This window comes from Entelurus aequoreus, linkage group LG06 (genome assembly GCF_033978785.1).
Source record: "Entelurus aequoreus isolate RoL-2023_Sb linkage group LG06, RoL_Eaeq_v1.1, whole genome shotgun sequence".
Classification (NCBI taxonomy): Eukaryota; Metazoa; Chordata; class Actinopteri; order Syngnathiformes; family Syngnathidae; genus Entelurus; species Entelurus aequoreus.
The window spans coordinates 3,395,891-3,416,751 of record NC_084736.1 but is presented as its reverse complement, the minus strand read 5'-3'; the positions used below and the strand labels follow the sequence as shown (position 1 = coordinate 3,416,751).

General features: G+C 39.6%; 1 protein-coding gene across 1 annotated transcript; it reads left to right on the top strand.

Moving 5' to 3' along the window:
* The first annotated feature begins 689 nt into the window (after nucleotides 1-689).
* Nucleotides 690-19,267, top strand: gipc1 (GIPC PDZ domain containing family, member 1). Its single transcript, XM_062049856.1, has 7 exons — nucleotides 690-1,089; nucleotides 3,536-4,056; nucleotides 4,123-4,308; nucleotides 8,997-9,177; nucleotides 9,252-9,364; nucleotides 9,443-9,524; nucleotides 16,696-19,267. The coding sequence occupies exons 2-7, from the start codon at nucleotides 3,751-3,753 to the stop codon at nucleotides 16,845-16,847; spliced, it is 1,020 nt and encodes a 339-aa protein (XP_061905840.1). The 5' UTR covers nucleotides 690-1,089; nucleotides 3,536-3,750; the 3' UTR covers nucleotides 16,848-19,267.
* The last annotated feature ends 1,594 nt before the right edge of the window (nucleotides 19,268-20,861 follow it).

The following is a 20,861-nucleotide window of genomic DNA, read 5'->3' as shown; positions in this document are numbered from 1 at the left end:
TTGAAAACTTATTGGGGTGTTACCATTTAGTGGTCAATTGTACGGAATATGTACTGTACTGTGCAATCTACTAATAAAAGTCTCAATGAATCTACTAATAAAAGTTTCAATCACCTGAAGGCATCACCACTCCACCCCTAACCGGGCTAACGGCAGTCAAATACGTTGGTGCGTTCAGTTGTTCATGCTGCAACTAATATTAACACCCTAAGTGTTGTGATCCATCCAGAATGTATGAATCAGCAGATTTAAACATTCATGATTGTCAGTTAAGATGATTTTCCAGTAGATTTTAGTTCATATTTTGAGGCGCACTCTTCAAGCAGTGTGGGAATGGTAACTTCCGCGTGGACTTGAAGGCATCATCACTCCACCCCTAGCCGGGCGAACGGCAGTGAAATGCTTTGGTGCGTTCACTTGTTCATGCTGCAACTATTAATTAATATCCTAAGTGTTGTGATCCATCCAGAATGTGTGAATCAGCAAATTTAAACATCCACGGTTGTTAATTAAGATTATTTTCCAGATGATTTTAGTTCATATTTTGAGGCGCACTCTTCAAGCAGTGTGGGAATGGTAACTTTTCCGCGTGGACCTGAAGGCATCACCACTCCACCCCTACCCCGGCGAACGGCAGTGAAATGCTTTGGTGCGTTCACTTGTTCATGCTGCAACTATTATTAACACCCTAAGTGTTGTGATCCATCCAGAATGTATGAATCAGCAGATTTCAACATTCATTATTGTCAATTAAGATGATTTTCCAGATGGTTTTAGTTCATATTTTGAGGCGCACTCTTCAAGCAGTGTGGGAATGATAACATTTCCGCGTGGACCTGAAGGCATCACCACTCCACCCCTAACCTAACGGCAGTCATTACCAACAGCGGCATACCAGCACACTAACTAACTGTACACCATGCCGCTGCTTTGTTGGCCTTAAACTCCTCCAAAAACAACATTTGTAGTTTATAACCAGTATTTTCTTTCCACCAACTTGACAGCAGGACTTGTTTGCGAGGCTAGCCGCAGTGGGCTAGCGGGGCTAGCCAGCTAGCTAACGACACTTGGCTATAAACTCCTGCTCGGGTAAGATTAGCTTCTCTTCTTTGCTCTTTTCATAATTAAATAGCGACGAGTCACCTTTAATTAAGAGTGAAAGTTGTGAATAAATGTTGGCTTTCACTACCGCACAGTTTGGTTGTAATAACGGGTTCTGTGCTACTGTTAGCTAGCCTGCTAGCAGTGTGAGACACAGCAGCTAACAACTACTGTTAATTACTTTTCATTTACTAAAATAAATACCCGCTAATTAGCTTTTTTTTAGTTGAATTGAGTTTATTTCGAACATGCATGCATACAACATGATACATACATGCATGCATACAACATGACACATGCATGCATACAACATGACACATGCATGCATACAACATGACACATGGATGTACACAACATGACACATGCATGCATACAACATGACACATGGATGTACACAACATGACACATGCATGTACACAACATGACACATGCATGTACACAACATGATACATGCATGTACACAACATGACACATGCATGTACACAACATGATACATGCATGTACACAACGTGATACATGCATGTACACAACATGATACATGCATGTACACAACATTATACATGCATGTACACAACATGATACTTGCATGTATACAACATGATACATGCATGCATACAACATGATACATGCATGCATACAACATGATACATGCATGCATACAACATGATACATGCATGCATACAACATGATACATGCATGCATACAATATGATACATGCATGTATACAACATGATACATGAATGTACACAACATGATACATGCATGCATACAACATGATAGATGCATGCATACAACATGATAGATGCATGCATACAACATGATACATACATGCATACAACATGATACATGCATGCATACAACATGATACATGCATGCATACAACATGATACATGCATGCATACAACATGATAGATGCATGCATACAACATGATGCATGCATGCATACAACATGACACATGCATGCATACAACATGACACATGCATGCATACAACATGATACATGCATGCATACAACATGATACATGCATGCATACAACATGATACATGCATGCATACAACATGACACATGCATGCATACAACGTGATACATGCATGCATACAACATGATACATGCATGCATACAACATGACACCTGCATGCATACAACATGATACATGCATGCATACAACATGAAACATGCATGCATACAACATGATACATGCATGCATACAACATGATGCATGCATGCATACAACATGAAACATGCATGCATACAACATGATACATGCATGCATACAGCATGATACATGCATGCATACAACATGACACATGCACGCATACAACATGATACATGCATGCATACAACATGACACATGCATGCATACAACATGACACATGCATGCATACAACATGATACATGCATGCATACAACATGATACATCCCAATTTCCAGTTCCTCTATTCAACATGTTGGAAAAGGAGTAGGAAGAAGCAGAGCTTATTTAGTCCTACCCCTTTTTCTTTACATAGCAGTCGCTAACACTTTTGTTCACTTCCTGTTCTCAATTTATTCACAATATACTCCATAATTAATAAAATTAAAAATAAATAAGTTATATTTCATGTGGTGCGATAAATAAGATTATGTAGAAAATGAATGGATGGATGAAATACATTCAGAATGTTTATCTTCTTCTTTGTACTTTGTAAACACTTTTAAGTGTGAAGAGTTTCTTGAAGTGGATCATATTAGTACATTGTTTGATTTCTTTGCTTCCATCATTTAATTCCACATACTGAAGGTCTTAAGTGTTGTACGTGCGTACAAATGTTTTAAATGACATTTTTCTCTAATATTATATGTCTCCTCTTTTATTGAGAATAATTGTTGTATATTCTTGGGTAGCAGATTATAGTTTGCTTTGTGTATAATTTTAGCTGTTTTCAAATTCACTATGTGGTGGAATTTCAGTATTTTCGATTCAATAAATAAAGTGTTTGTATGTTCTCTATATCCAACATGATGTATTTATTATAACTGATCTTTTTTGTAACACCGTTAATGAATGAAGTGTACTTTTGTACTTATTTCCCATATTTCTACACAATAAGTCAGATATGTAACACTAGTGAGCAGTAGAGAATATGAAGTGATTTTTGGTCTAGAACATGTTTTGCTTTATTCATTATTGACGTGTTTCTTGCTACTTTATGTTGTATATTTTTTACATGAGATTTCCAGTTCAATATCATCAATTATTATACCTAGAAATGTGGTTTCATTTACTCTTTCAATTTCTATTCCGTCTATTTGTGTTAGACTTTCTCTTCTACTGTTACCAAATAGTTACCAAATTTTGGGGTGCTCGTTTGTCACACCAATGCCGTCCTTGCCTGTGTTGTGTTTATGCGCTAGTGTGAAAATATTCCCGTCTATCTCCTTGTGTTGCTGTAGCTGACGACCCCCCAAGGCACCCTACTGGACTTCTCTACTTCTTCTCGGATGTGTGCTTTTGTAGCTCCACAACCTGGCTGTGTAAGACGGCTCTTGAGCTCGTCTGAAGGACCTCACTCTCACTGTGACACCCGATAACACACCTGTAGCTGCTGCCCCTAACACCTTCTGGACAACACCCGTGCCTCTTCTCTCCCACCTCCTGTGAGACTACTATGCCTCTGGGTTTGGGTAGAAGGAAGAAGGCGTCCCCCTTGGTGGAGAATGAAGAAGCGGAGCCCATCCGCGCCGGTCTCAACATTCCAGGGATGGAGGGCTTGGCGGACGGAGTGGGCGTGGTCGGTCTGGGAGAAGGCGCCGCCTCAGAGGGGCTGCCTCCGCCGCCCAGCGGCATGCGACCGCGTCTCATCTTCCACACGCAGCTGGCTCACGGCAGCCCCACCGGACGCATCGAGGGCTTCAGCAACGTACGGGAGCTCTACTCCAAGATCGGAGAAGCTTTCGGAATCCCGCCAGCTGAGGTGAGTAGCCCTTTGGATGGATTCTGGTGCTTGCGGGAGAGTAAACTTCGCTTTCCCCCTCCACAGGTGATGTTTTGCACATTGAACACGCACAAGGTGGACATGGACAAGCTACTTGGAGGCCAGATTGGCTTAGAGGACTTTATCTTTGCACACATTAAAGGACAGCGGAAAGAAATTGAAGTGTTCAAAGGGGAGGACGCGCTCGGCTTAACCATCACAGACAACGGAGCTGGCTATGCTTTCATTAAGGTGGGTTACACTGAGGGATGGGTACCAAATCTGGCACTTTTTTAGTGCCGACCGAATCCCGCTGATCCAGCGGTGCTATGTTACGGTGCCGTGGTTGCGCGTGACGTCAAGCTCGCTTGCCGACTCCTCGCACTTGCCAATTAATCCAGCACCACTGGGACAGGGTTTAAAATAATTAAAAGTAGAGATGTCCGATAATATCGGCAATCCGATATTATCGGCCGATAAATGCTTTAAAATGTAATATTGGAAATTATCGGTATCTGTTTCAAAAAGTAAAATGTATGACTTTTTAAAAGGCCGCTGTGTACACGGACATAGGGAGAAGTACAGAGCGCCAAAAAACCTTAAAGGCACTGCCTTTGCGTCACATAATATCTACGGCTTTTCACACACACAAGTGAATGCAAGGCATACTTGGTCAACAGCCATACAGGCCACACTGAGGGTGACCGTATAAACAACTTTAACACTGTTACAAATATGCGCCACACTGTGAACCCACACCAAACAAGAATGACAAACACATTTCGGGAGAACATCCGCACCGTAACACAACAGAACAAATACCCAGAACCCCTTGCGGCACTAACTCTTCTGGGACGCTACAATATACACCCCTGCCCCACCTCAACCCCCTCGTGCTCTCTCAGGGAGAGCGTGTCCCAAATTCCGAGCTGCTGTTTTGAGGCAGACAACATTCACGCTGTCTTATCTGTGTTGGCCCTGCGATGAGGTGGCGACTTGTCCAGGGTGTACCCCGCCTACCGCCCGAATGCAGCTGAGATAGGCTCCAGCGACCCCGGAAGGGACAAGCGGTAGAAAGTGGATGGATGTTTTGAGGCATGTTCAAAAAAATAATGCACTTCAGTGTTTCCCATAAACTGCCAAGATACCTGTGGCGGCGGGGGCGTGGTCACCATGACATCATCGAGTCATTTGCATAATTTACTACAATGATATGATTTTCTCTAAAAAGGCTCAAAAAATGTATACTTACTAATTAATAATAACAGTTTTGTTTTAAACGTCCATCCATCCATCCATTTAACAATATAATTACAACACTTTATGTACATATTTATATACAGATTTGAACAATAAGTTATTCACTGAAATATATTTAATAATTGTGGTTCTTACAAAAAATATATCTTATAAAATATAAAAGCTAAAATGTCTCTTAAAGCTCTGCCCCTTTAATTAGTGCATACTAAATAATTTAACTTTAGCCTACTACTACAAGCATATTATTTACCAGCAACATAAAGTGAAACAGAGGCAGAGGTGTCCTGCCACAGTCAGTAACAAATAAACAGAAAACAGTAGTGGTCAAATACAAATAAGGCAACAAGAGAAGTATCCTACACTTCTCTTTTGTAAAGTAAATCTGAACAGCCTATATGGGCATCTACATCAACTATATGATTTACCTGAGAAGCTAGACAGGACAAAAAAAAAAAAATATATATATATATATATTTTTATTTTATTTGTGGCGGACGTAATTCTTTCGTGGCGGGCCGCCACAAATAAATGAATGTGTGGGAAACACTGCACTTTGTGACTTCAATAATAAATATGGCAGTGCCATGTTGGCATTTTTTTCCATAAGTTGAGTTGATTTATTTTGGAAAACCTTGTTACATTGTTTAATGCATCCAGCGGGGCATCACAACAAAATTAGGCATAATAATGTGTTAATTCCACCACTGTATGTATATCGGTATCGGTTGATATCGATAATTAAGAGTTGGACAATATCGGAATATCGGCAAAAAAGCCATTATCGGACATCTCTAATTAAAAGTCATTTAATGGATTTAGCAAAAATGAAGGCCTTATATGGCATTAATAAGCATTAAATTCGATGTCCAGAGGCATTAAAAACGTTATACAATTGTAGTAAGCAGTGCTAGGTATTTTCAAAATGTTGTCCTCCATCAAGTCATAAAAATGGGGTCCCACGGTAAATTTTTGGGGTCCCACTTTTTTGTAAGCGTTTAGAAAACACGATAAATGTATGCATTGTCCTGTTATACCTCACATTCTATATTGTGTTTTGGAAAGCGGTTGTCATAAACGTTACTTCATTCATTAAAAAGATAATACAAAAGAAAACACATTTTTATGCACGTGTAAATGTATTCACTTATAAACCTTCATTCTTTCCTTCATGGATCTAAACTTTACCGCTGCCGGTAGTCTTTTCTACATTTGTATTTAGGGATGTCCGATAATATCGGGCTGCTGATATTATCGGACGATAAATGCTTTAAAATGTAATATCGGAAATTATCAGTATCGGTTTATTAATTATCGGTATCGGTTTCTAAAAGTAAAATGTGTGACGTTTTAAAAGGCCGCTGTGTACACGGACGTAGGGAGAAGTACAGAGCGCCAATAAACCTTAAAGGCATTTCCTTTGCGTGCGCGCCGTCCCAGTCACATAATATCTACCGGCTGTTCTCATCACAAATTAATGCAAGGCATACTTGATCAACAGCCATACAGGTCACACTGAGGGTGGCCATATAAACAAGTTTAACACTGTTACAAATCTGCGCCACACTGTGAACCCACACCAAACAAGAATGACAAACACATTTCGGGAGAACATCCGCACCGTAACACAACATAAACACAAGAGAACAAATACCCAGAATCCCTTGCGGTACTAACTTTTCCCTACAATATAGGGAAGGTGTATTTATTTCAGTATAAAAGTGTAAAAAATGTTTTGCTTGGGTCATGAAATGATGATAATGGTGTGCCAGGGCATACATGCATTATTTATTTAAATCTCTAGAGTCTACATCAACGTCACATCCATCCCTCAATTCTAAGTTTTTTTGTTTTTATATGTTGTTTGTAGGGCTGCAACTAACGATTAATTTGATAATCGATTAATCTGTCGATTATTACTTTGAATAATCGATTAATAGTCGGATAAAAGAGACAAACTACATTTCTATCCTTTCCAGTATTTTATTGAGAAAAAAAACAGCATACTGGCACCATACTTATTTTGATTATTGTTTCTCAGCTGTTTGTACATGTTGCAGTTTATAAATAAAGGTTTATTTTTTAAAAAAAAAAAAATTTTTTTTTTTTTTTTTTTTTTTTAAAAGCCTCTGCGCATGCGCATAGCATAGATCCAACGAATCGATGACTAAATTAATCGGCAACTATTTTAATAATCAAATTTAATCGATTAGTTGTTGCAGCCCTCGTTGTTTGTTTTCTGCACTTTTTGTCAAAGAAAACTGTTTTTTTATGGAAAACACACGAAATATGCAAAATCTTTCACAGAAAATATTTTTCAAAGTGTAATATTTGACGTGAAGTAATCGGAGCCTTGGATAGGTCAATAATTCATAAAAAACATTGATATTGGTTCAATATTATATTTTGAGTAATGACCGTTTTAAAGGAAAAAAACAGCTTTTGTTTTATTAGTCAACATTGCATCTTTTTCTAAATGACTTTTCACCTGTAAGCTTGTTTTATTCCACTTTTGTTATGTTTTTGTTTATTTTAATAATATTTTTAGAATGTGCCGTGGGTCTTTAAACATTAGCTGCGGGCCGCAAATGGCCTCCGGGGCACACCCCTGCTATAGATAATAAAAAATTTAATCTGAGAAGTCTATGGATTAAAAAGCAGAGTGTTTATCATAACGCATCTCTGCTTCAGTAAACAATGACGGTGATGATGTCACTTGCTAACTTGTCAGCCACTTCTCCAAGAGACTCCTTTTAAACACTCCTCGCACATTAACACTTCAAAAGCCACATATTTGTTGACCTGCAAAGTATGTTTTTGGTCTGGTCGGGTGCTGGTTAGCTTGTAGCTAACAGCTAGCCTGTCTCCATCCTCGAACGATGTCGCTCCAGCAGGAGATAAAAGTGACGTTTCCATGGACTCACAAACAAGTCATTTACTGGAGACATGGCACAGGATGATGTTAAAAAGGTTGACTTTACACTCACCTTAGTGTTTACCATCAAGTCTTTTGTTTGACAGCCCCTCGCGGTTAAGTTGTCCAAGTGCAAACTGAGGCAGTATTTGTGTCAGGTTCAAACACTGATGACATCTATTAAACAGACAATAAGCAAGGAATCATGCAAAGACAGAGTTCAATTTGGCTCAATGAGGAGAGACACTCAGTTACAGTTCCAACCTACGCTCTAAGGTACAGCCCAAGTACTCTATTTATTTGGGAGGTCCCTGGTTGCATCACTGAGGCTGCTTCTGAAGGAAGGGGGGTCATTTCAGCAGCCCCAGTTAGACACAATATATGATTATTCATGAAATGGAAATGTGCTGACACTCGTGATATCGCCCTGTCTCTGCTTTGTCTGCGTCAAGGTACTCGATGTTCGCCCTTGGCAGTCAGCAGGCCGGATCTGGACACAAACACTGATACGAGACGACTCGCAATCCAAGATTGCAAGTTGTCCCTTTGCACAGATAGAACAGTACAACTTCAGCACAATTGATAATAACTATAGCAACGGCCTTTAAGCATAAGAGTTGTGTGATAATTTATACATAATTATTCTAACAATGGTTTTAAGTACATTTGCTCTAGCATTAGCTTGTACCTAAATGAAATGACTTTACTGCAACGTGGTAAATTGTCATGTTTTGTACTTAAAAAAACATGTTTGGGGTTCTTCTTCTAGCGGATCCGCGAGGGCAGCATCATTCACCAGATTCAGGTCATCAATGTGGGCGACATGATTGAGTCCATCAACGGCCATCGCCTGATTGGCTGCCGGCACTACGAGGTGGCCAAGATGCTGAAAGAGTTGCCCAAGGGAAAGGACTTCACCATCAAGCTAACGGAACCTCTCAAAGCCTTCGGTGGGCGTTAACAAGTCATGCAATAGCTATTATATGTGAGATGTCAATAAAGGAGTTTTGACACTTGTGTGCAGATATGATTAGCCAGCGGTCCGGAGGGTCCAGGTCATCATCAGGGGTCCAGCTAGGCACCGGCAGGGGGACTTTGCGGCTGCGCTCCAAGGGTCCCGCAACTGTAGAGGAATTGGTGAGTTTGTGTGGGCTCACGGAAAACATGCAACGCCTATTTCAATGACTGTATATGACGCCTGTATTGTTTTGTCAGCCCTCTGCCTTCGAGGAGAAAGCCATTGAGAAGGTGGACGACCTGCTGGAGAGCTACATGGGCATCAGGGACAGCGAGCTGGGTATGTTACTTGAACTGACGCTCTAGGAAATAGTTTCCTTTTTTGTGCAGACTAAAATGGAAAAATTATCACACAATCTTCCCCTGTTCTTTGCTGTGGATGCTGCAGTATTTACTCACACTTATAGTCTCCACTTTGTCCTTGCTGCTCTCAATGTGCATCCTTTTCATATTGCTAGAAAGAAACATTTAAACATGCTAACTAGAGATGTGCAATGCAATGTTTATATGACAATATATTACTTGGTATGTAAACGATAATAGAACCATTTTTTTAAAAAATGGGTTGCAAGGCTCCTAATTTAGCTCCTGTCCTATGCGGTAAAACATTGCGTGATTAATTACTGCAGTGTTTTTCAACCAATGTGCCGTGAGATCAATGTTGTTTTTGACAACCATCTTACATTTAGTCTTAGTCTTTTGGACTAAAATGCTTATTAGTTTTAGTCACATTTTAGTCACTTTTAAATGTGATAGTTTTAGTCCAGTTTTAGTCGACGAAAAGTCAAAAAGGTTTTAGTCTAGTTTTAGTCCAAAAAAAAAAGAATAAAAAGTATAATATAAGTATAGTCTTTTAACAAATGAATTTAGGTCAATAAGTATTGGAGATTGCTGTTGGGCAGTGTCACACATAAGTTGTGAAAATAGCAGCAGATCTATAAGTTCAACCCATTGTGAGCTTGCAGATCTGCTATTTTCACAAATAATAACAATAAAGGAATGGTTTTAGACATATAAGGTTTCCACCCAACAGCAAATTTCTGATCCAAGGATTGTGTATTACACACAGATAAAGTGGTAACAGTGGAATCAAAGTTCATTTCTCCAAAAAAGCCAAAAAACAAAAACATTCTACTTCAGCAATTGTGGCTTTATTTCTCAGAATTTGTTAAAGTACAATGAACATAAACATGCCCAAAATATGAGTGATGGATGAGGAACACATGTGCTCAACTTGGCCCTGTCTGCCAGTGCAATTACAACAGATATCATACATCATGACAGAACATACTCACAAAGAGATAACCACACCGTCACTGAAGGTAAACATGGCTAAACATGCTGCTAAAGTAACACACACATGATGAATTGACGTTAGCGTAACAAAAGCTAACTTTAGCCTGAAGTTAGCAGCCCATTTGCGCCAGGAGTATGTGGAAAATGTACTAATGTATTAGCTTACTATGACATTTATCGATTATGTTAACAGCATTTGTAACTTACCTTCGAAAAAATATCCTTGTGGCGAGCCTTAAGGTTGGTCGTATTTTTTCCGCATATTTTGTGGCCGCATTTGTCACCGTCTTCCTTCACAATACACTCTGTTTTATTATCTGCTGGGTTATATTTAAAATACACCCATATGCCGTCTCTACGTTTGCGACCACCGAGCCCCGGTGTTGAAACTGCCGCCGCCATCACGCTCCATTGCCTGACGAGTAACAACAGTCTGACGTGTTGAGCACGTTGTGCGCTGCACGCCAGTTGGTGGGCGTGGTTTTAATTGACACACACAATAAACAGAAATGTCATGCATTTTAAACGTCTGACAGATTACCCACTAACATTTTCGTCCGTTCTCGTCTCGTCAACGAAAACTCACACACGTCTCGTCATGTTTTCGTCATCAGAGAGACATGTTTATCTCATCACCGTCTCGTTATCGTCATGAAAAAAAGTGGCGTCAACGAAATGATTTCGTCATCGTTGACGAAAACAACACTGCGTGAGATACAGTCTGGTGTGCCGTGGAGATTATCTAAATTCACCTTTTTGGGTTAAAACATTTTTTTTGCAAAGCAGTAATTATAGTCTGCAAATGATGTGTTGTTGTTGAGTGTCGGTGCTGTCTAGAGTTCGGCAGAGTAACCGTGTAATACTCTTCCATATCAGTAGGTGGCAGCAGGTAGCTAATTGATTTGTAGATGTCGGAAACAGCAGGAGGCAGCGTGAAGGTAAAAAGGTATCTAATGCTTAAACCAAAAATAAACAAAAGGTGAGTGCCCCTACGAAAAAAGGTATATAATGCTTAAACCAAAAATAAACAAAAGGTAAGTGCCTCTAAGAAAAAAGGTATCGAATGCTTATACCAAAAATAAACAAAAGGTGAGTGCCCCTAAGAAAAGGCATTGAAGCTTAGGGAAGACTATGCAGAACGAAACTAAAACTGAACTGGCTACAAAGTAAACAAAAACAGAATGCTGGACGACAGCAAAGACTTACTGTGGAGCAAAGACGGCGTCCACAAAGTACATCCGAACATGACATGACAATCAACAATATCCACACAACTGAAATAGTCTTGATTGCTAAAACAAAGTAGATGCGGGAAATATCGCTCAAAGGAAGACATGAAACTGCTACAGGAAAATACCAAAAAAAGAGAAAAAGCCACCAAAATAGGAGCGCAAGACAAGAAGTAAAACACTACACACAGGAAAACAGCAAAAAAGTCCAAATAAGTCAGGGTGTGATGTGACAGGTGGTGACAGTACACCTACTTTGAGACAAGAGCTATAGTGATGCATGCTTGGTTATGCTTTAAAGTCATATCCAACAATTGTGACAACCACTTTTTACTGTCAACTGAGTTTAGTTTTTTAATGATTTCTGCTGGTGGTGTGCCTCCGTGTTTTTTCAACGCAAAAAATGTGTCTTGGCTCAAAAAAGGTTGAAAAACACTGAATTACAGGTTATAAAATGTTCTCAAAACTACTATTAATCTACTTGCTACTTTACTGTTACTTTCTGTTGTAACATGGTTCTAGCTACACTCCTGTTAAAATGTTTGTTTGTATGCTTGATATTAGTACTACAAATTTGGCTATCAATCCAAGTTGCAAGGGCAGTATTGGTTGTACCAATGCTGATACTGATACTTTAACATTTTCAGGCCCCCCCCCCACTCCGAAAGGGACACACGGTAGAAAATGGATGAATGGAATTATAACCAGACAAAACAATAACATACAATATTTTTAGCTAAATAAATTCAATGGTGCAAAATAAATAAAAACTGCAACTCCGGTTAAAAATCCTTTTTGCCCTTTAAGCCCTCGTGGTCTAGGAACCTATTTCCATAGTTTGTAAACAATAGAAAAATTATTTGGTGGGGGAAAAATGTAATATTGGCGTAATCACTAGCATGGACCACATACTGATGCTACACTTGGCATCGTTAGCGTTGCTATTTTTATTGATCAGCCCACCGTTGTTTACATACTAGCTGTAGTGTTAGCCTGGCTTATTATATCCCCCTACGCCACACCCTACACACCCTAGGTCTTATGATGTGCAATGTAGCGTGTTTAGCTAGTGTTTGCTAGCGAGGAAGCTACATTGCGTTGAGGACGCAGTCTCCACTTGCCGCTGTCAAATTTGTGTCAGCGGCAAAACCAGGTATTGAAAAGTTATCACGATATGACAATAGTATTAAAGCAGGGGTCACCAACGCAGTGCCCGCGGGCACAAGGTCGCCCGTAAGGACCAGATGAGTAGCCCGCCGGCCTGTTCTAAAAATAGCTCAAATAGCAGCACTTACCAGTGAGCTGCCTCTATTTTTTAAATTTTATTTATTTACTAGAGTGACAGTCCTAACTGTCGTGCGGGTTCTCAGGACCATCCAGGGAACACATTGTCGTGAGACGGTTTAGACTTCATTATTTCAATCACAGAGTCTTTTGCGTGCTTTTCAGCAGCTGCCTTTTTTCTCACGTGAGCACACGAATGGTTTCCTCCCGTCCGCCGTCTGCTTTTCAGCAGCACGTCGCCGTCGTTTGCGTGGCAGCAGAGGATGGTTTCCTCCCGTCCGCCGTCTTTCTCCGTCTCCTCCCTTGATGTTCACGTCCCTCACCCTTTTATACGGGTCCGAGAGGGTGATTGCACTGTCCACAGCTGCGCGCTCCACGCACCTTATGCTGATGGCGGCCTTGCTCCCAGCGCGCCCCGCCTTGCCGCTCGCTCATCCGCTTCCTCGCCGCCGTCTTGGAGCGGGCGCCGCCGGCCCCGCCTCCCCACAAGTAGCAAGCTGGTCTCGCTTTGCTCGACATTTTTATTTCTGAGAGACAAAACTCAAATAGAATTTGAAAATTCAAGAAAATATTTTAAAGACTTGGTCTTCACTTGTTTGAATAAATTCATTAATTTTTTTACTTTGCTTCTTATAACTTTCAGAAAGACAATTTTAGAGAAAAAATACAACCTTAAAAATGATTTTAGGATTTTCAAACACATATACCTTTTTACCTTTTAAATTCCTTCCTCTTCTTTCCTGACATTTTAAATCAATGTTCAAGTAAATTTATTTTTTTTATTGTAAAGAAGAATAAATACATTTTAATTTAATTTAATTTAATTCTTCATTTTAGCTTTTGTTTTTTCGACGAAGAATATTTGTGAACTATTTCTTCAAACTTATTATGATTAAAATTCAAAATAAATATTCTGGCAAATCTAGAAAATCTGTAGAATCAAATTTAAATCTTATTTCAAAGTCTTTTGAATTTCTTTTAAAATGTTTGTTCTGGAAAATCTAGAAGAAATAATGATTTGTCTTTGTTAGAAATATAGCTTGGTCCAATTTGTTATATATTCTAACAAAGTGCAGATTGGATTTTAACCTATTTAAAACATGTCATCAAAATTCTAAAATTAATCTTAATCAGGAAAAATTACTAATGATGTTCCATAAATTATTTTTAAATTTCTTTAAATTTTACATGAGTTATTATTTGTACAAATATGGTGCAAAGTAATTCATGTTTTGTTAAAAAAATGTTAGTGGCTAACTAGTCAAAATGGGATATTGTGATTTCACAAGACTGGTTTGGTGTGGCTGACACGGGGCTTAGGCTAAATAATTATTCGTTTAAGGCAGGGGTGTCAAACTCAAATACAGAGTGGGACAAAAATTAACTGAACAAAGCCGCGGGCCAAGGTTGAACAAATTAACCTTTTAATAGGGACCCAAACAAGTTTTGCATTGAATATTGAACAAGCAAGGCTTATAGAACTTTATAGTGACATGCAAAATCCAGTTTCAAATAATAATAATTCAAAAATATCAATGGCATATCAAATAAAATTTAAATAAAAATTGAATGCCTCTTTTCTATTTGCAGCCTTCTGAGGTAAATATCAAAATAAACTTTTTCCACAGGCTAATAATACATTTGAAAATAAAATAACAATAATGAATGAATCAAACATTCAAGCCTTGAAGTAGCAAGAGAAAGTGCATGAATAAAATGTTAATTATTGCTCAGTTTGCTTTAACACTGAATATGGAACAAGCAACGCTTATATAACTTAAAAGTGCAAAATCAACTTTCAAAAAACAAACGAAAAAACGTCAATGGTATATTAAATAAAATGTAAATAAAAAATTGAATGCCTCTTTTCTATTTGCAGCCTTCTGAGGTAAATATCAACATTAACTTGGTGGGCGGAGGCGGGGTAGGGGGGGCGTGGGGTGTATATTGTAGCGTCGCGGAAGAGTTAGTGCTGCAAGGGGTTCTGGGTATTTGTTCGGTTGTGTTTATGTTGTGTTACGGTGCGGATGTTCTCCCGAAATGTGTTTTGTCATTCTTGTTTGGTGTGGTTTCACAGTGTGGCGCATATTTGTAACAGTGTTAAACTTGTTTATAAGGCCACCCTCAGTGTGACCTGTATGGCTGTTGACCAAGTATGCATTGCATTCACTTGTGTGTGTGTGTGTCAAAGCCGTATATAGAATACATACACTGTTTGTATGGAGGAAAAGCGGACGTGACGACAGTTTGTAGAGGACCTTGAAGGCAGTGCCTTTAAGGCACGCCCCCAATAATGTTGTCCGGGTGGAAATCGGGAGAAATTCTGGAGAATGGTTGCCCCGGGAGAGGCACTGAAATTCGGGAGTCTCCCAGGAAAATCGTGAGGGTTGGCAAGTATGAGTATTAGCAGGTAATGCGAATACCGGCCGGTGTTAATTTGATATTGCCTCAAGGGCCAAATGAAATTACACGGCGGGCCAGAGTTTGACACCCATGGTTTAAGGGGTTATTAGTGTAGACCAAGGGTGTCAAACGTACGGCCCGCGTGCCGGATCAAGCCCGCGAGCAGGTTTTATCCGGTCAGCGGGATGAGTTTGCTAAGTATAGAAATGAGCCGAAATTTTTGAATGAAAGAAACTGCTGTTCTAAATGTGTCCACTAGATGTCACAATATCAATTCTTTGTATCTTTATAGATTATGCTACATATGTAAAAAAAACACAAGTTAGTGAACCAGTCGAGGAAAATGAGCAAACTACATAAATATCATCCTGTAATTTGATTTTGATATTATTTTTTTATCTTTATAGATTGAAAATGAACACCAATGAGTTGACTGATGAACATTATCACATCATTTATTCAGACAAATAAAGGTAGAATACTATTAACCGCAACATGTAAGTGTAAAAAAACAACATTGTGATTTGTACATTTTCTGAATGTGCTAGTTCTATTTTTAAACAAATCAATCAATCAACCAATCAATGTTTATTTATATAGTCCTAAATCACAAAAGTCTCAAAGGGCTGCACAAGCCACAAGGACATCCTCGGCACAGAGCCCACACAAGGGACGTCGATGTGAAGGACTATGAGAAACCTTGGGGAGGATCGTATATGTGGGTAACCCCCCCTCTAAGTACAGTCCCTAGTGGATCCACATAACAGTGAGAGTCCAGTCCATAGTGGGGCCAGCAGAAGACCATCCCGAGCGGAGACAGGTCAGTAGCGCAGAGACGTCCCCAACCGATGCACAGGCGAGCGGTCCACCCCGCGTCTCAACTCTGGACAGCCAGCAAGTCTGATGGCTGTCGGAACTTGAAGGCCATCTTTGTGTTGTCTTCGCCTCGGTAATGCAGTACTGGACTGAAGAAGACCGATTGTAGATATTTTTAGTCCCACGTTGAAATCATTGACTAATACACACCAGTGACTAGGCTGACCATACGTCCTCTTTTCCCCGGACATGTCCGGGCGGGGTTTTTTTAAACAAAGAAAACAATCTGAAGTTGTCTTTGTTCTTAAGTTATCCTGCCGTGATTTTACCAGTGACCATTTTTCTTTTTGCACTTGCATGACAATGTGTCTGTGTTGGACTTATTTAGTGTCGAATTGACGGCTTTCTCATGTGCCCCATCAGCGGCCACCATGGTAGAGCTGGGCAAGGACAAGAAGAACCCTGATGAGTTTGCCGAAGCATTAGACGAGACCCTCGGAGACTTCGCCTTCCCGGACGAGTTTGTGTTCGACGTGTGGGGCGCCATCGGCGATGCAAAGGTGGGACGGGTGTGAGCGGAGGATTAACGGAGGCCAACAAAGCTGTGCGTGTGTCCACTACTTGCTGCACATTTAGATTCTATATACTGTGTACTTCTGCTGTTCAAGACTTCACTGACTAATATTTTCTCTCAGTGCCGGAAAGCAAGCTGCTTTTTTTTTTCTTTTTTTTTTTATCTCGTCTTCCCGTGGTTCAACTGCAAGCCCGAGCCTCCCCTGCATGTTGTTATAATTATGGGATGCTAACTAGAGATGTCCGATAATATCGGTCTGCCGATATTATCGGCCGATAAATGCGTTAAAATGTAATATCGGAAATTATCGGTATCGTTTTTTTTATTATCAGTATCGTTGTTTTTTTTTTTTTTTTTTTTTTAAATTAAATCCACATAAAAAACACAAGATACACTTACAATTAGTGCACCAACCCCAAAAACCTCCCTCCCCCATTTACACTAATTCACACTCATTCACACAAAAGGGTTGTTTCTTTCTGTTATTAATATTCTGCTTCCTACATTATATATCAATACAGTCTGCAAGGGATACAGTCCGTAAGCACACATGATTGTGCGTGCTGCTGGTCCACTAATAATACTAACCTTTAACAGTTAATTTTACAAATTTTCATTAATTACTAGTTTCTATGTAACTGTTTTTATATTGTTTTACTTTCTTTTTTATTCAAGAAAATGTTTTTAATTTATTTATCTTATTTTATTTGATTCATTTTTTTTTAAAAGTACCTTATCTTCACCATACCTGGTTGTCCAAATTAGGCATAATAATGTGTTAATTCCACGACTGTATATATCGGTTGATATCGGTATCGGTAATTAAAGAGTTGGACAATATCGGCATATCGGATATCGGCAAAAAGACATTATCGGACATCCCTAATGCTAACCCAAAGTTGCATAGATGTAACACTGCCTTCCCCCCCGACAACTACTGTCTTGACCCCCGACTCAGTCTTTTTACAATGCATGTGCAGTTCCATTTTTTTATATTCATTCTTACCATGCCGTTGTTTTTTTTTGCTGTCTTTTCTTTCTAAAGAAAAACAAGTGGGGTGTCAAAAAAGGTGGTAGTTAAGTGTAGCTCGCTAAAAAAAAAAAGCACATCACTGGTGTTTTTGTCCGCACATTCCACGCTGTAATGACTGCAGTGTTACTTTGAAAAACAGTGTTATACATATATATATATATATATATATATATAAAAAGTCACTTTTTTGTTGGCGTGGCTGTCATGGATGGAGATGCAGTTTATGCCAATGCTTGTGCTGAGTTTTTTTTTTTTTATTATTGTTATTAATGGCTAGTGTTTTTATATAAAGTGATGTGACCTCCATTTGAAAGGAGATTGTGTGTTTTGTAACCATTACCGAGCTTTGTGGAAGCTAAGAGAAGTGTTACAAGAGGATTGTGGTGCATGACACAACTACTACTGTCACTTTTTAGTGTGGGCGGGATATATCTTTTCCAAATTCAAGTGTCATATTTGGCTATTTTGTCTTCAAATGTCTTCATTCACACTTAAAGGAGTGTCGACGTGACTTTGTGTGACGCTGTTCCTGTTCAATAACAATGCCCTTCTAATAATAACCACTCTCTTTTCATGTGCTGTGTGTTCCTGAACACTATTGTTGTCGTGGTGTGCACTAAAGTATTGGGACACACAGGCCTGGCCCTAACCAATCTGGCACCCTAGGCAAGATTTTAGGTGGCGCCCCCCCCACATCGGCAGTGAAGTGTGTATACTCACAAGAAACCGAATAGCTTTGTCTTTGACCTTTTTTTTTACTTAAAGAAAGCAAATTAACATATTATATGAGAATGTTATGTTATGATTATCTTTAACCGAATCACAGCAGTGCTCAAATTAAAAAACAGCATTCCCTCTCATGTGATATTGCTTAATTAACATTAATGATATGCACTTTAACAACTAGGCTTACAACTATACCTAATATATAAAGGGGTGGAAAAGTGACTATTACCTGCAGGGCAAACATTAGCTAACCAGAAGGCAATAACAATGTAAACAAAAAACACCTGCTTAAAAGATCTAATACAAATGTCCCTGAGGAATGTAAGGTGGGAGTACTGTAATTACCTAACGTTATATTATTATTTTCCATAACAATTTAGCCCCCTCCACAATATTAACCCGACGTTAAAACAGAACTAGCTATTTATTGATTAGCAATTGCCGAATCATGTAACATTAGCTTAATGCTAAAAAGCCAGGTTACTATCACATTCTGTAACAGACAAATAATTTCATGTAGGCTAACGTTACCTCCCTGCTACCTCTGTCTTTTTCTCGTTTCTCCTCCTCTTCTTTTCTATTTTTCTTCCCTGGGCACCTGACAGTTTTGGCCGTTTTGACATCTTGTGTTGATTTTTTGATGTGACGTCCAAAAAGACTCATGACACGGGAAGGGAGGGGGCGCACCGTGCGGGGTGTGGGGGGAGCGTAATGTTGTAACAAATAATATTTCTATTAAATAGGCTTTACTTTGCATTTTAAATAACGTGGGATTATTTTTTGTATTTAGAAATAATAGTACCAACTTTTTTTTTGTTTTTTCTCCAACATTTGTGGCACTGGCGTGGCGCCCCCTGATGGACGGCGCCCTTAGCATTTGCCTATACGGCCTATGCCACGGGCCGGCCCTGGGGTCACACTCCCTCTACAAGATTTAATGGCTGTTAATAACTGCAGTTTTACTTCTGGTAACAGCAATGTCACAGGTGTCTGTATGGGACAAACAAGTTGAGATCTATTAAGTACACCGACAGAAGATAAGCTTTTTAGAAGAATTGATGCATTGCTCTGGTGTGAATTACTCATCAAAACATCTTTCAGTAGTCATTCCTACAATAACATCCCCACTCCCCACCTCACAGTGGCACAATTTTAAAAAGTGTGTGGTAAAGTGTCCTCTTTGGGAGCCAAAACGTGTGCTAACATGCCCTCTTGGGAGCCAAATCGCTTCCTAATGACCCATATTATGATGCTAAGTGCCTTCTTAGAAGCCAAAACTTGTGCTAAAGTGTCATCTTGGGAGCCAAAACGTGTGCTAAAGTTTGCTCTTGGGAGCCAAAACGTGTGCTAAAGTGTCATCTTGGGAGCCAAAACGTGTGCTAAAGTTTGCTCTTGGGAGCCAAAACGTGTGCTAAAGTGTCATCTTGGGAGCCAAAACGTGTGCTAAAGTTTGCTCTTGGGAGCCAAAACGTGTGCTAAAGTGTCATCTTGGGAGCCAAAACGTGTGCTAAAGTTTGCTCTTGGGAGCCAAAACGTGTGCTAAAGTGTCGTCTTGGGAGCCAAAACGTGTGCTAAAGTTTGCTCTTGGGAGCCAAAACGTGTGCTAAAGTGTCGTCTTGGGAGCCAAAACGTGTGCTAAAGTGTCGTCTTGGGAGCCAAAACGTGTGCTAAAGTGTCATCTTGGAGCCAAAACGTGTGCTAAAGTTTGCTTTTGGGAGCCAAAATGTGTGCATTTGTGTCAGAAAAGGCAGCACTTCTCCCAGAAAATTGTTGAAATGACAAATGCTTTGGTGTTCACATGTTTATTTATTTTGTTTGCATTGGACCAACACAAAACCCCCCCCGAAAAAGCCAAATCTGATATTATTTTACACAGAACTCCAAAAATGGACTGGACAAAATGATTGGTACCCTCAACTTAATATTTGGTAGCACACCCTTTGGGGAAAAAAGAAGTGAAATCAATGTAACCATCAATGAGTTTCTTACACCTTGCTACTGGAATTTTGGACCACTCTTCTTTTGCCAACTGCTTCAGGTCTCTCAGATTTGAAATTCTCCCAACTGCAGTTTTTAGATCTGTCCACATATGTTCTATAGCAGTGGTCCCCAACCTTTTTGTAGCTGGGGACCGGTCAACGCTTGAAAATTTGTCCCACGGACCGGTGGTGGTGGTGGTGGTGGTGGGGGGGGGGGGTGTATTTTAAACAATTTTTTTTTTTTTTTTTTTTTTTTTTTTTACATAAATAAATACAA

Bases quoted from the DNA above. Each gene is read 5' to 3' on its own strand.
- gipc1 (XM_062049856.1), top strand. From the start codon at position 3,751: ATGCCTCTGGGTTTGGGTAGAAGGAAGAAGGCGTCCCCCTTGGTGGAG. The intron at 4,057-4,122 runs GTGAGTAGCCCT...CCCCCTCCACAG, and splicing joins TCGGAATCCCGCCAGCTGAG to GTGATGTTTTGCACATTGAA. The intron at 9,365-9,442 runs GTGAGTTTGTGT...TTGTTTTGTCAG, and splicing joins CCGCAACTGTAGAGGAATTG to CCCTCTGCCTTCGAGGAGAA.